The 15407-nt window shown below is 33.3% G+C and overlaps 1 protein-coding gene across 1 annotated transcript in view; it reads left to right on the top strand.

The window, feature by feature from the left end:
- Positions 1-15407, top strand: part of ADAMTS6 (ADAM metallopeptidase with thrombospondin type 1 motif 6) — a 259758-nt gene that overhangs the window by 186330 nt on the left and 58021 nt on the right. Inside the window, exons 14-17 of the mRNA XM_061187844.1 lie at positions 3339-3441; positions 10554-10687; positions 12295-12418; positions 12946-13026. Coding sequence (XP_061043827.1) covers positions 3339-3441; positions 10554-10687; positions 12295-12418; positions 12946-13026 — 442 coding nt within the window. The remainder of the gene's footprint in view (positions 1-3338; positions 3442-10553; positions 10688-12294; positions 12419-12945; positions 13027-15407) is intronic.

The following is a 15407-nucleotide window of genomic DNA, read 5'->3' as shown; positions in this document are numbered from 1 at the left end:
CCTGCAGATTTGTTCCCCCGAAATAAAGAGCAGAGCAAGAGAATGGTGAGGAATGAGTCTATGGATGCCTAGACCAAAGCCCACACAACTGCTAATGGTTATTGAGTGCTACCAGTACCAGGTACAGAGCTAAACAGTTTACATGAATCCTCACCTACTGAGTAAATACTAGTGTTATCTCCAGTTTATAGATGAGGCTTGGAAAATTAAGTACATTGCTGAGGGCTATGAATTAAATACATAAGTTAGAATTGAATCCAGGTCTGTCTTACTCCAAAATTCTTACTTTCAGCCCTCTCATTTTGTAAATAAGAAAAAAGTAGTTTGGAGCAGATAAACTTATAGCTGGTAAAGACAAGGCTAGGTCTAGAACCCAAGTTACTCCTATTAGGTTTTCGTACATCTTAAGAACTTAAAAACCTGTTGTAGCATTTAGAGAGTCCAGAGGAGGCCCCCCACTCAGATGCAGGAAGTGTCTTTGTACCTTGAAACTATTACTAAGCAGCCTTCCTGGACACAATTTACTCAGTTATAAAATGGGATTGTTAATTATAACTACCTTATGAGAGTGTTGAGAGAGCTTAAATACAGATCTAGAGACCTCTGAACAGTGTGCTATGAGATAGGTACTTACTAAATGCTTAGAAAAAGGTAAGTAGGTGTTCTTATTGTTAATATTTTTATTATGCTGAACCTGGGAGTGGTTATCACAGGAAAAGAATAGATCAGAAATCTTATGAAATGTTTATCCAAGTTTGTCATTAAACAGTAATATCCTCCTTTTGGACCTTTTACTTCTATCTAGGATAATAATTACAAGATAGTCAAGAATAGGATTTTTGTTTGTTTTTGTTTTTTTTTTTGAAGAGAGACTTTATTTTTATTTATTTATTTATTATTTATTTATGGCTGCGTCGGGTCTTAGTTGCGGCACGCGGGTCTTTCATTGCAGCAGGCGTGCTCTTCGTTGCAGCGTGCGGGGCTTCTCTCTAGTTGCGGCACTCGGTCTCAGTAGTTGCAGTGCACAGGCTTAGTTGCCCTGCAGCATGTGGGATCTTGGTTCCCCGACCAGGGATCAAACCTGTGTCCCCTGCATTGGAAGGTGGATTCTTAACCACTGGAGCACCAGGGAAGTCCCTGTTTGGTTTTGTTTTAAGTGAGTGGCCCTCAAGATGCCTTAGTTTATTAATTCAGGGCTTTTTTTTTTGTTTAACTGGTTCTTATCTGTGAAGTGTTATCTCTTATGCTTCTATACAGTTCCTTTCTTTCAACCAGGATAGCTGTTGTCCAACTATTCCCAAAATATGACCTTTTCTTTCCTGTGCCCGTGGCTTTACTTGGCTTCATTTTTAATAGAAGTCCTTTTCTTTCTTAACCAGCTCAATTCCTATAATACTTTATAATATTATAAAGAATAAGTATGTATGACACTTTATTATAATTCTTATAATATACTCAAGATTTTCTTCCTCAACAAGTATTTCCCTAACTAATCACATGACGCATTGATCTTTCACCTATATACAGCACCTGTAGACAATCTATAATGTGCTGTCATATACTTATTGGCTGAGATAGGGCTGTAGCTTTTCCATTTTTATCTTGTTACTCCAAATAGATTGACAGTCATGCTTGGGTGAAGTTTTAGGTGGTTGGTGCTTTACAAATACTTAAGTATTGTGTGAAAACTTGTGGCTAGATTTCAAATTACCTGTGTTTTATTAAATTGATGATATTTGCTTAAAAACTAGCTAGTCTTGCTACATGGCAAAGCCACTGACAACCTTGGTCGTCTTCTGGGATTCCCTGAAAATGGCTTGTAAAGGGAAGCATTTCTTTATTCCAAAGATTAGCATACCATGAACAAAAGACCCTGGAAGCATATCCTTCCAGTGTCATGCACTATGTAACCTATGGTAAATAGTTATTTTTCATTTTTTTAAAAGGCAAATAAGAAGGATAATTCGACGGGCAGAACCATTAGGTTTAGCATTGCAGTCTCATATTTTAATTTGCAGAAAATATTTTAAAATGCAAGGCTCATAACAGAATGTAGACCTGCTGTCACTATTTTCAGAATATGAGGCTTTGGACTTGATATGGTAGAAATTTTAACCACAGTATATAGGAAGTAATGATGACCATGCACATATTTGCACCTTGTGGTCTATTAGTTTTGCACATGCTTCAAGGGACCATTTGCAATGTACTGATCTCAGGAAACTGTATAAAGTAAATGTAGAGATCTAAGGGAGGGTAGTAAAATGTCCTCAAAATGATCTCTGAGAATGTAACATACTCACCATTTATTCACAATTGAGACTTTTATCTAATGACTTATTTTGTTCTGTCATATTTAAGGGAAATGTTTTCCCCACCCATGTTTCAAAAGCAGTACTTTGCTTTTTAAGTGCTACTGCTCCAGAACTCTAAAAGATAAGTCAAATTAGGTCATATTTCCTCAAACACTATGAGAAGTTATACTTTTAATTCTTTGTGAACTTTAAGATTAAATTTAGGATGGCCCTGTGGTATTTGGAATCCAGACCTAACTAGATTGGCAAGATTTTCTTCTCTAAAAAACTTAGGTAGAAGAAGCATTCCAAACTTTTAAAAACAAATAATCCTCTCTTCACCCTCTCAACATCCTTCTCTGCTCCACCACCCAACACATGTACATGTTTTGAAAATTTAGTATTTTATTTTCTGTGATGTTAATAGATTAAATGTAAATCTTAATAAGTCCGAATTCCTTGAATTTAAAGGTGTTTAGACTTGAGGCCTAGCATTTTGCCCAGTTCATTCCACATCTTAAAATATGGTTTTTGTCAGGGCTAGACAGTAAACAGCTATAGTAGTTGGGATCCAAACCACAATTAATAGTGCTGAATGTTATGTTACAAACCTGCCTCTTGATTTCTTAAAATAAAGAGCTGAGAGTAGCTGTGGCAACTGGACCTCAAATACTGTTACCGAAAAGGATTTTGTGTTTTACTTTCTTCCTCTAGTTTTTATGTCTGTTTATAAGGAGATACGTGATGGATTGATTGCCAAGTGGACTATGACATGCATCTGAGTGTAAAGTTGTATGGAAACTGTTTAACACTTAACTTTGTTTAAGTCACTTCAGTTATTTCTTCTGTGGCTAAGATTACAATTCAGACACTTCAATCAGAATACTGGTTGTAAAACAGTAAAGCAAATGCCAGAATTATAGCCAGAGAATAAGGGAGTGAGCTAATGTGATGGAGTTCAGGCACTTTTAATTTTAGGGACATTGTCCCTTGGTTTTGGTATTTTTCAACAATCATACTATTTATGATTTTATTTTATTTTAGCCATGTCCTTTGGGGGCCCGAGATTTTCGAGAGAAACAGTGTGCAGACTTTGACAATATGCCTTTCCGTGGAAAGTATTATAACTGGAAACCCTATACTGGAGGTAATGTATAACCTGGCAGAGTTTTCATCATGCTTGAGAGCTTTGCAAATATAAAGGAATATATAAATACATACAAACATGCCTGTACATTCATATACATACTAGTAAAAATTAGTGTTTGCAAATCACAGGAAAGGGCTTCTAGTACTATAAAGGTCTCGTGTTTTAGTTTCCCTGTAATAAAGTTAATATGTTAGTACAAATGATCAGAAATCATTTTTTAAAACCCAATTCTATTTAACAAGGTACAAAGTTCCTAGAAATGATGTAAATCCAAATAATATTTCTGAGTTCTTGAGACTTCCTTGGGGTGTATAGACATTATATTATAATAATTTACAATTATTGAATATGTGGAATTATCACCCTAAAAACAAATTATAACGATATAAATCAACTCAAAAGAGGCCAGGAAAATCTGTGTCTTTCTTGGTCACAGACCAAGGATCTTTCCATAGATGATTATTGTTCTTTTTTAGCGAAACATTTTTTGCTCTTTATTTTAGGCAAGTATCAGACGCTAATTGCTCTGTAAGCACAAGAAGTTTTCTTACGCTCCCAAAATACAAACTAAATTTTGTTAAAATTTTCTCTTAGAAAAATAGAATGTACTCTTAAAAAAACTGTTATTTATTGTTTTTCCAATATCTTAGTTAGTTTTTTGTTTTTTTTCTTGGCCATGCCACACGGCTCTCGGGATCTCAGTTCCTCAACCAGGGATTGAACCCAGGCCCCAGCAGTGGAAGCACCAAGTCCTAACCACTAGACCGCCAGGGAATTCCCCCAACATCTTACTTTGAAAACTTTCCAACATAGAGCAATATTAAAACAATTTTGCAGTGACAACTATATACCCACCACCAAGATTCTATCATTAATATTTTTAATATACTGTCTTTATTACATGTCTAGTCATCTCTCTATCCATTCATTAATTTATTCTATTTTTCAGGTGCATTTCAAAGTAAGCTGTAGTCATCAGTATACTTTCCTCTAGATGCTTCAACTTGTATAAGTTTAACCACAGTTCAATATTTATTTTCTTTTTTCTTTTCAGGGAAGATTATGTACAATGAAATGCACAGAACTTAACTGTACTTTCCCTGAGTTTTGACAAATGCATACACCTGTAAAACCTTACTGAGTTATAGAACATTACCATTACCTCCAAAATTCTCCTAGTCCTCATACTTCTTCCCATTTAGTAGCTGCCTCTACCTACTTCCAAGAGGCAACCAGTTCTGATTTTTTTTCCTTACCATCAATTAGTTTTTTCTGTTACAGAGCTTCATGTAAAGGAAATCATGGCATATTTACTCTTTTATGCAAGGCTTCTCTAAGCCTAATGTTTTTGAGATCCATCCATGTCCTTGCAAATGTAATTAGTTCATTCTTTTTTATTGCTGAGCAGTATTCCACTGTACTAACCAGTTTGTTTATCCATTCTGCTATTGATGGAAACCTGGATTGTTTCTAGTTTTCAGCTGTTATGAATAAGCGGCTATGAACATTTGTGCATGTCTTTTTGTGGGCATATGTTTTCATTTCTCTTGGGTAAATACTTAGGGGTGGAATTGCTGGGCAATAGGGTAGCTGTGAGTTTAGTTTTAAAAGAAACTGCCAGATGTTTTTCCAAAGCGATTGTACCAGTCACACTCCCATCAACAGTGTATAAGAGTTCTGTTTGCTCCCCATCCTTGCCAACATTGGGTGTTTTCAGTCTTCTTCTGGTGGGTGTATAATGTTGTCTCAATGAAGTTTTAATTTGCATTTTCTGATCATTGAATATGTTGAGCACGTTTTCATGTGCTTATTGAGCATTTATATATCTTCTTTTATAAAATGTTTGTTCAAATCTTTTACCTATTTTTTTTGAATTTTATTTATTTATTTTTTATACAGCAGGTTCCTATTAGTCATCCATTTTATACACATCAGTGTATACATGTCAATCCCAATCGCCCAATTCATCACACCACCACCCCCACCCCCCCGCCGTTTTCCCCCCTTGGTGTCCATACGTTTGTTCTCTACATCTGTGTCTCTATTTCTGCCTTGCAAACCGGTTCATCTGTACCATTTTTCTAGATTCCACATATATGCATTAATATCCGATATTTGTTTTTCTCTTTCTGACTTACTTCATTCTGTATGACAGTCTCTAGGTCCACCCACGTCTCTACAAATGACCCAATTTCGTTCCTTTTTATGGCTGAGTAATATTCCACTGTATATATGTACCACATCTTCTTTATCCATTCGTCTGTCGATGAGCATTCTGGTTGCTTCCATGACCTGGCTATTGTAAATAGTGCTGCAATGAACATTGGGGTGCATGTGTCTTTTTGAATTATGGTTTTCTCAGGGTATATGCCCACTAGTGGGATTGCTGAGTCATATGGTAATTCTGTTTTTAGTTTTTTAAGGAGCCTCCATACTGTTCTCCATAGTGGCTGTATCAATTTACATTCCCACCAACAGTGCAAGAGGGTTCCCTTTGCTCACACCCTGTCCAGCATTTGTTGTTTGTAGATTTTCTGATGATGCCCATTCTAACTGGTGTGAGGTGATACCTCATTGTAGTTTTGATTTTCATTTTTCTAATAGTTAGTGATGTTGAGCAGCTTTTCATGTGCCTCTTGCCTTTGCCTATTTTTAAATTGGTTATTTATCTTTTTATTCTCAAGTGGTTCATTTATCAGATAGGTTTTACAAGTATTTTCTCACAGCCTATGGCTTTCTTTACTTTCTTTGTTTTTCTTTATGTTTTAAATGGTGTTTTGGATGAGTATAAGATTTTAATTTTGATGAATTCTAATTTTTCAGTTTTTTAAAATTTTATGGTCATTGTGTTCTATGTCCTGTCTTAGAAATCTTTGCCTACCTTAACCCAGGAAGATATTTTCTTCTAAAAGCCTATGGTTTTGATCTTTATATTTAGATCTACAGTCTAAAAATAATTTGGCAGTATGGTATGTATTTTTAGTGTATTTATAGACTCTATTTTGTTTCATTGATCTATTTGTCAATCCTATGCTGGTACGACACTGACTTGATTACTTTAACTGTAGAGTCTTGGACATGGGTAGTGAAAGCTCCTCCTACTTTGATCTTTTTTTTAAGAGTCCTTTGTATATTCTAAGTGCTTTGCATTTCCACATAAATTTTAGAATCATTTGTTAATGGTTACAGAAGAACATGTTGGGCTTATGATTGTTGTCATGTTGAATCTTTATATCAATTGAGGAAAAACTGATATACTAACAATATTGAATTTTCCAATTTATGAACATGGTATATCTCTCCATGTTTTCCTTAATTTCTCTCAGCTATGCTTTATAGTTTTAGGTGTAAGGTCATGCACATCTTCTGTTAAATCTATTCCTGAGTAATTTATGGTTTTGACACTATTGTAAATAAAAGTTTACAATTTTTTATTTTCAATTGTTTCAATTGATTTTTATATATTAACTTTGTATTCTGTGACCCTTCTAAATTCCCTTACTAGTTCTAATAGTTGTTTTGTAGATTGTTTAGAATATTCTTGGTAAATAGTCATGTTATCTGGAAATAGAGATTATTTTTTTCAATCTTTGTACCTTTCTATTTTATTTTCTTACCTTAATTCACTGACTTGGCCTTTAGTACCATTTGTGCATGTATTAATTATATGTGTTTTTCTTCTTTATTCTGTTAATATAGTGACTTAGTTGATAGATTTTATAATGCCAAACTGACATTTTACTCCCAGGATAAACCCCATGTGATAATGATTTATTATCTTTTTATTTATTATCTTGTTATTGGGCTTAATTGCTAATATTTGATTAAGGATGTTTACATCTATCTTCATAAGGAATATTGATTTGTAAATTTTTTTCTTGTCATGTTTTTGATAAGTTTTGGTATCAGAGTTACTCTGGCTTCCAGAAATAGAATCCTTATTTATCTTGAAAGAGTTTGTAGGGTTGATAATACGTCTTCCTTAGAATAGGTTTTACTAATAAAATCATCTAGGCTCGGTATTTTCTTGTGAAAAGAATTTTTTTATTACAAACTCAACTCCTTTAATAGATAAAGAGCTATTCAGATTTTTTTATTCTTATGTCAGTTTTTGAATTTGTGTCTTCAAGAAATTTGTTACTTCCATGTTGTCCAATTTATTCGCAGATAATTGATCATAACATTCTCTTATTATCCTGTTTAGTATCTATAGGATCTGTAGTGGTATACACTCTTCCCCTTCTGCTATTGATAATATGTAACTTCTCTCTTTTTCTTGATCATTCTTGCTTGAAGTTTATCAATTTTATTACTCTTTTCAAAGAATCAACTTTTGGCTTTAGTACTTTTTTTCTAAGTAATTTTTTGCTCTTATTATTTGGGGGGAGAGGTTTATTTTGCTGTTCTGCATTCCTAACATTTGATGTATTTTTATTTCCTTCAGTTCAAAATATTTTCTTATTTACATTGTGATTTCTTCTTTGACCCATGGGTTATTTAGAACTGCGTTATTTTTATTTCTAAATAGTTGATTTTTTCCAGATTTTTTGTTATTGATTTATCATTTAATTACATTATGATCAGAGAATACTCTGTATGATTTAAATTTTTTAAATAGTTGAAATTTGTTTTATGATACAGCTTATTGTCCAGGTTGATGAATGTTCTATGTATACTTGAGAAGGATGTGTTTTCTCCAGTTGTTGGATATAGTGTTCTATATGATAATAAGGTCAATCTGGGTGATAGTATTGTTCAGATCTTTTATATTCTTTCTGATTTTTTTCTGCTCTGGTTTTTTAATCAGTTCCTGAGAGAAGTGTGTTAAAATCTTCAACTGTTTTATGGCTTTGCTTTTTGTGTGTGGGTGTAGGTTTTTGCTTCATGTATTTTGAATCGCTTTTATTAGGTGCATATACATTTGGGATTGTTTTGTCTTACTGTAGAAGTAAGTCTCTGAAATAGTTCACAGATTTAATAATTAGGATCTAGATAATTGTGTGCTTTGTAAATTAACCCTAAATTCATAATAAGCTTTAACTGAAGGTAATTGGTAATGTGACCTTCCATTCAGAGAATCATCTTAAATCCCTTCTTGAAATAATAACATTACCTCTTCTGAAAACTTATTGTAGCAGAGGAAGTTGAACACATCTTCAGCAATAAAGGAAGAATAAATATATTTGTATTATTATCACACAGTGTAGTGGGCTAAGGAATACAACCAGAGCATTTATGTGTTCTGCCTATCAAATACTACCTTACATAATTAATACTAAAATTGTGTAAATAAAAGACTCATGTTCTCTTTTTATAGTCTGATGCATAAAAAGCTGCATTAAATTCCAAAGCATTACAATAAAAAATGGAGAAAGAACTACACTGGGTAGTAATGAAAAAAAAAAATCCCAGTTAGATCTGTGGAAATTTAGAGCAATTTTATTCATGAGACTCTTATAAAAATAAATATAATACCTTGATTATCAGTTCAGGAAGAAATTATTTTATTTATTACTTGTTATTTCTGTGCTCAGTACAGCAAAATGTGTCATTAACCTAAGCCTAATAATAACATTATGTTATATAGAAGTTCTATAGCCTGTAGACATTGAAAATGGAAGAAAACACGGACTTCAGCCAGAGGTTGTAAACTGGCAGTTCAGGAACCGTTTTTACTTATATACGTGTTTTAGCCTCCACAGTATTTTTGAAAACTTTATATGAGTTGCCAAGAAGAGTTTATATTTTTAAAATCTAGGTTTCCATCTTCTCTTGAAAAAACAATGTCTGACAATATTGGGCCATCTTCTTACATGACAAAAGTCAACTGTAACAGTGATCTACTTTAATCGATTGTTCTCTCTATAATTTATCATTGTCTCCATCACTCAGTTGGCTTCTCTTTTACTTCACCCCGTAGAAACCTGGTTTCTACCTTCACTGAGACCTAGGCATGTCATTTCATCTTTCTGTCTAATTTTCTTTTTTAGAGGTAGTCTTTTTTATTTCAAAGAAATTTTATCAGATCATTATAATAAGGCCAAAGTGTTTGAAACATCATGAAACAAAGGTTCAACAGAAAGTATTTTTAAGTCCTAATTTTAATCAATAATTACATTTTTATAAATAGCTTTTTTATGTTCAGTTTTGAATAAAATAAATCCATATTGATTGCTACTTTTCCAATATACTGAGAAGTTATGATATATACTTGCTTGTTTTTTTTAAATTGCTACTATTTATACCTATTTTTCACGTCAACCTTGAAATACACACACAGCTATTGAAATACAGATTTCAAGTTACAAAATGAAAATTCTCAAGTTACTATATGCATTTATTCACAATATAAAATCAGATTTTAAAAAAATTATTCAAGTTTATTTCTTTAAGTTTTTATTCAATTTATTTAAACTAAAAAAAGTTTGATGCTATGTAATATTGGGTTGGCCATCTTACGGAACAACCCAAACGAACTTTTTGGCCAACCCAATATTTATCTTTGATTTATTAATCTCATAAGAATTTTTCAAGTTTAATGCTATAATTAATTTTTTCTTTGACTTGCTAATCTCATAAGAATTTATCTCCATGCTAGAGCCACTTTCATGGAATATGATATGTTTAAAGCAGGTCTGTTTACTTTTATTTTATAATTACCATATCTCTGCTTGAAGTAGCAGTTATTGTATCATATTCAGTAACAAGTGATATAATTTGAATAAATTCCTATTTGTCATACAAGGTTATTCTCAAGGACTTCCTAAACTTTATTTTTTTAGTTTTTAAAAATTGCCTTTATTTCACCCATTTTTTTCAACATTCAGTTACCTCCACTGTGATCCCTTTTGACCTAAAATATATTGAAAATATATATGGGAAATACCTGAAATTTTAGAACCTTAAGATTACTCAGCAGGTCCTCCTTCAAGTTGCACAAGCAATGAAAGTAAACATGAAATTTTAGCAAAGAAGAAAAGAAATCTACACATCTAGGTATAGTCAGAGTGATGCTCTGTTATCAATCGTAAATATGCTGTGGATGATACTGAATCACTGTTCCTTAGGAGAACCACTCCATTTATTTCTCTTCTACTATATTTGTCCAGGTGGGGTAAAACCTTGTGCGTTAAACTGCTTGGCTGAAGGTTACAATTTCTACACTGAACGTGCCCCTGCGGTGATTGATGGGACTCAGTGCAATGCAGATTCACTGGATATCTGTATCAATGGAGAATGCAAGGTTGCTCAGATCATGAATTTCATTGCTTTTTGTTGGGGTTTTTGAGACTTTTGTCTTTTTTTTCTCAGATAGTAGCTCCTAATTAATACTATGCTAATTTTTAGTAAAGAGAGCTGCATTTTAATTTAATTTTCAGTAAGGAAATATACATAGTTAAAGGTAGAATTATCCATTCACATTCAAGCACCATGCAAGTGTGATTTATTCTGGTGTTCTAGTTATGTTTATAGGGATTGCTAGAGCTATGAAAATATTTTGGAATTTAATTTCCATTATTCTTCTGTTCTGTTTACAAACAAGATGATAGCAAAGAGGGGGAATGAGGATTCAGCTCATTCATATGTCTACTGTTTGTTCTCAATGAAAGATTATTTGATATATTTCATAGCAAAATATTTCCTCAAAGTGTAAAACAGCTATGCTCTTCCCATTTTGTCTTCTTTTGAAGCATTTATAATGGTTTTCGCTATAGAATTACTCTTACCTTATTAATGCATTTACTTCAGAGAATTAACCAGACCAGTTGGGAATTGCAGGAGCAAATCCATGGTATTTTCCTAGACCTGTGTATGAATCTTATCATAAGAAATTAGCCACAAAAACCACTGTTTTCTTAACATTTTTCCTTGTCTGCTTTTGTTTGACCTTAAAGAGAAGCATAAAACTAAATGCCAGAAACTGAGAAAGATGAGATAAAAAACACTGTCTATTTTAATTAGTCTCATAATTTCTTGCAAGTTTCTGTCCTGGTTAACTTGTCTCCAAATGTATCTGATGTTGCACTGTGTGTGTGTGTGTGTGTGTGTGTGTGTGTGTGTGTGTATTTACTTGAAGAAAAAGTTATTTCTGGGACAGTATAAAAATGTTTTTCAGATAACCAAGACCCAGGCACAGGTTATATTCAGAAATTGCATGCCTGGTATCAATGGCTAAAAGTCAAATTACAAATTTAAGTGCCAAAATACGCCAAAAATATATGAAGGCCACATTTCTATGATTAAATACAAAATTGAAAGGTAGAATTTCAGCTTCTACAATAAAATTTCATGTTTACATCTCCTTTTTCTTTATGGTAATTTTATTCAGCTAATGGAAACAGGTATTCATTTTTAGAGATTTCCTCAGGCATGAATTCCACAACTAATCCTTGACACTAACACTAACAATTGGATATCCAAAAGAGCCAATGGTTTAGAAAGGGCAAACCATAATGCTCAGTCAAGACTCTTGTTGTTATAACCCTTGTTGTGTAGGACCATATGCCATTTTTTCTTAGTTCTTGCATTTCTTAATTGAGGGTATAAGTAAGAGCCCATTGCCAACAAATTACAATATTTTAAGAATTGGAGCCTGGTATCTATAAATGAAGAAGAAGTCTAAGCTAGAAATATAGGTGTACATTCCTGGGGAATCAGAATTTTTTTCTTTAAACTTATGTGTTGAGAAGTGTTAGCTAGAATTACTTAGGGAATGAAGGTAAAAGTGGAAAGAGGAAAGTATTTCCTGTACTGGAAAAACACGTAAATAAATAAGTTATATTCATTTGGTTAGTGGGTCCAAGAGTTCCTCCTCTTTTTGACACACTGAATATTCTTCTCTGTTTTCAGCATGTAGGTTGTGATAATATTTTGGGATCCGATGCTAGGGAAGATAGATGTCGAGTCTGTGGAGGGGATGGAAGCACATGTGATGCCATTGAAGGGTTCTTCAATGATTCGTTGCCCAGAGGAGGTGAGTGTGTAGAAAGAACTCTTCCTCACACCTCTGGTGTACTTGGAATAGCCAAAATATTGGATTTCCCCCCTTATTTTAAAAATTTCTTTATTCAGGCAGACAATGGTTTTTCCCCAAATTGCTTTCAGTCCTTTAAATATTAAATGTGGCTTCAGGTTAGATATTTTAAGGAAATATTATTCCATTTCTACTTGACTTCATTTAGCCACGTTTCTTTAAGATGGGAATTCCCACAGAGCCTTGAAGTGGGGGCCATGTGTTGAGGGGAAAAAACAAAGAAATGAACCAATGTTATATATCTTGAGACTTTAAAGATATCTTGAGATAATTTTAGAGGAAAAGAAAAATACTCTTAGATGTATTCATGAACCCAAAGGGGAATTTGCTCATTATTCACAATTTATAAAGTGCAAAAGAAAGCATGGAAGAATAAGGGAACTGTTATTACTGAATGCTTACTAAACACTCATTTTCTGACGAAAGCTCCAGATGCTGCTTATTACTGGCTGTCTTCTGTGTTCCAGGCTACATGGAAGTAGTGCAGATACCAAGAGGCTCTGTTCACATTGAAGTCAGAGAAGTTGCCATGTCAAAGAACTATATTGGTAAGTAGCATATTTTGCTAGATTTTAAAAATTAATGAGGAAAAGCACTGCAGTATCATGAAGGAAAAGACATACTGCTTTGAGGTAGAACACTTTCATGTTAAAAAGAAAGAAGTTCCACATGAAAGAACTAAACAAAAAAATTAGTAGTTTATAGCTTACTCTTCACTGGGTTAGTTGATTTTTTTTTTTTAATTTTTGGCTGCATTGGGTCTTCATTGCTGTGCACAGGCTTTCTCTAGTTGCAGCGAGCGGGGGCTATTCTTCATTGTGGTACGCGGGCTTCTCATTGAGGTGGCTTCTCGTTGCAGAGCATGGGCTCTAGGCGCACGGACTTCAGTAGTTGCAGTGCGCAGGCTCAGTAGTTGCGGCACGTGGGCCCTAGAGCGCTTGGGCTTCAGTAGTCGTGGTGCGTGGGCTTCAGTAGTTGTGGCTCACGGGCTCTAAAGCGCAGGCTCAGTAGTTGTGGTGCATGGGCTTAGTTGCTCTGCGGCATGTGGGATCTTCCCAGACCAGGGATCGAACCCATGTGCCCTGTGCTACCAGGGAAGTCCCATAGTTGATTTTTTAAAATCAATTTTAGTGAGGTATAATTTACATATAATAAAATGCATCCATTATAAGTGTATAGTTCAAAAAGTATTTACAATTTTATCTGTATCTATCTCTATATATATATAGATATAGATATCCATATAAATACCACAACCAAGATGTAGAACATTTCTGTGACTCCAAAACATTCTCTCATTACCCTTTGCAGTCAAGTCCCCCTAGCCTTAGCCTCAGAAAACATTGATCTCTTTTCTGACATATTATTATTTTACTTTTATTTATTCTGGAATTTCACATAAATAGGATCATCTAGTATGTACTCGTATATCTGGCTTTTTTTTCGTTCATAACAATGTTTTTGAGATTCATCTGTATTGTTGAGTGTATCTGAAGTTCATTCCTTTTTATTGCCAAATAGTATTCCATTGTTTGGATATACTATAATTTATTTATCCACTCACTTGTTGATGGATACTTGGGTCATTGTCAGTCTTTGACTATTATGAATAAAGCTTCTTTGAACATTCATAGACAAGTTTTGTGTAGGCATATGTTTTCGTTTCTCCTGGATAAAAAGCCTAGGAGTGAAATCACTGGGTCGTATGATAAGTACATGTTTAACTTTATAAGAAATTAATTAAATTAACTGTTTTCCAAAGTGATTGTATCATTTATATTTCCACCAGTAATGTAAAAGAGTTCCAGTTGCTCTACATCCTGTCGGTACTTGGTATTGTCAGTCTTTTTAACTCTACCCATGTAGATATTTTTTTTGTAAAATGTGTAAACAAATATTTTGCCTATTTTTACATTTTTTCTTTTTATAAAGTTATGAGTTCTTTATATATTCTAGTTATGTCTTGTTCAAATATATGTTTTATGAATATTTTCTTCTAATCTGTGGCTTGTTTATTTCTGTTCTTAATGGTGTCTTTTAATTCTGATGAAATCTAATGTATTAATTTTTTTATGGTTTGTGCTTTCACATCCTATCTTAGAAATTTTGCCTACCCCAAGGTTGCAAAGATTGTCTTCAATGTGTCTTAAAGAAATTATGGGTTTAGCTTTTACATTTAGATATATGGTCCATTTTGAGTTTTTATGTAAGGTATAAAGTAAGGATTGAAATTCAGTTATTTTCACATGGATATTCAATTACTATAGCACCCTTTGTTCAAGAATGTTATTTCCCCCATTGAATTACCTTGACATTTGTGTTAGAGATCAATTGCACATGAATGTATGGATCCATTTCTGTTCCCTCCCATTGTTCCGTATGTCTGTCCTTAAACCAAAACCACACTGTGTTGATTAATAGAGATTTCCATTAGGTCTTGAAAAGAGGAAGCATTAGGTCCTCAAATTTGTTCCTCTTTCTCAAAATTATTTTTGCCTTTCTAGGTCCCTTACATTTCTATATACATTTTAGAATCAGCTTGTCAATTTCTACAAAAAGAGATTATTTGGAATCTATAGATCAATTTGGGGAGAATTGACATCTTAAATATATTGTCTTCCAATACGTGAAAAGACTTACCTGTATATTTATTTAAGTCTTTACATTTGTTCAGTAATGCTTATTTTTCAATGTACATATCTTGCACATATAGATTTTTTAAAAATCTATCACTAAATATTTCATGCTTTTTGATGTTATTGTAAATGATATTGATATTTTAATCTCATATTTGAATTGTCAGTTGTTATACCGCAATTGATTTGTTTTTGTATTGACCTCATGTCCTGTGACCTGGTTATACTCATATATTAGCTCTAATAGTTGCTTTGCACATTTCTTTGGATTTTCAACATAGATTATCATGTCA

The sequence above is a fragment of the Eubalaena glacialis genome, chromosome 4 (genome assembly GCF_028564815.1).
Source record: "Eubalaena glacialis isolate mEubGla1 chromosome 4, mEubGla1.1.hap2.+ XY, whole genome shotgun sequence".
Lineage (NCBI taxonomy): Eukaryota > Metazoa > Chordata > Mammalia > Artiodactyla > Balaenidae > Eubalaena > Eubalaena glacialis.
This window is presented reverse-complemented; position numbering and strand designations above follow the sequence as displayed.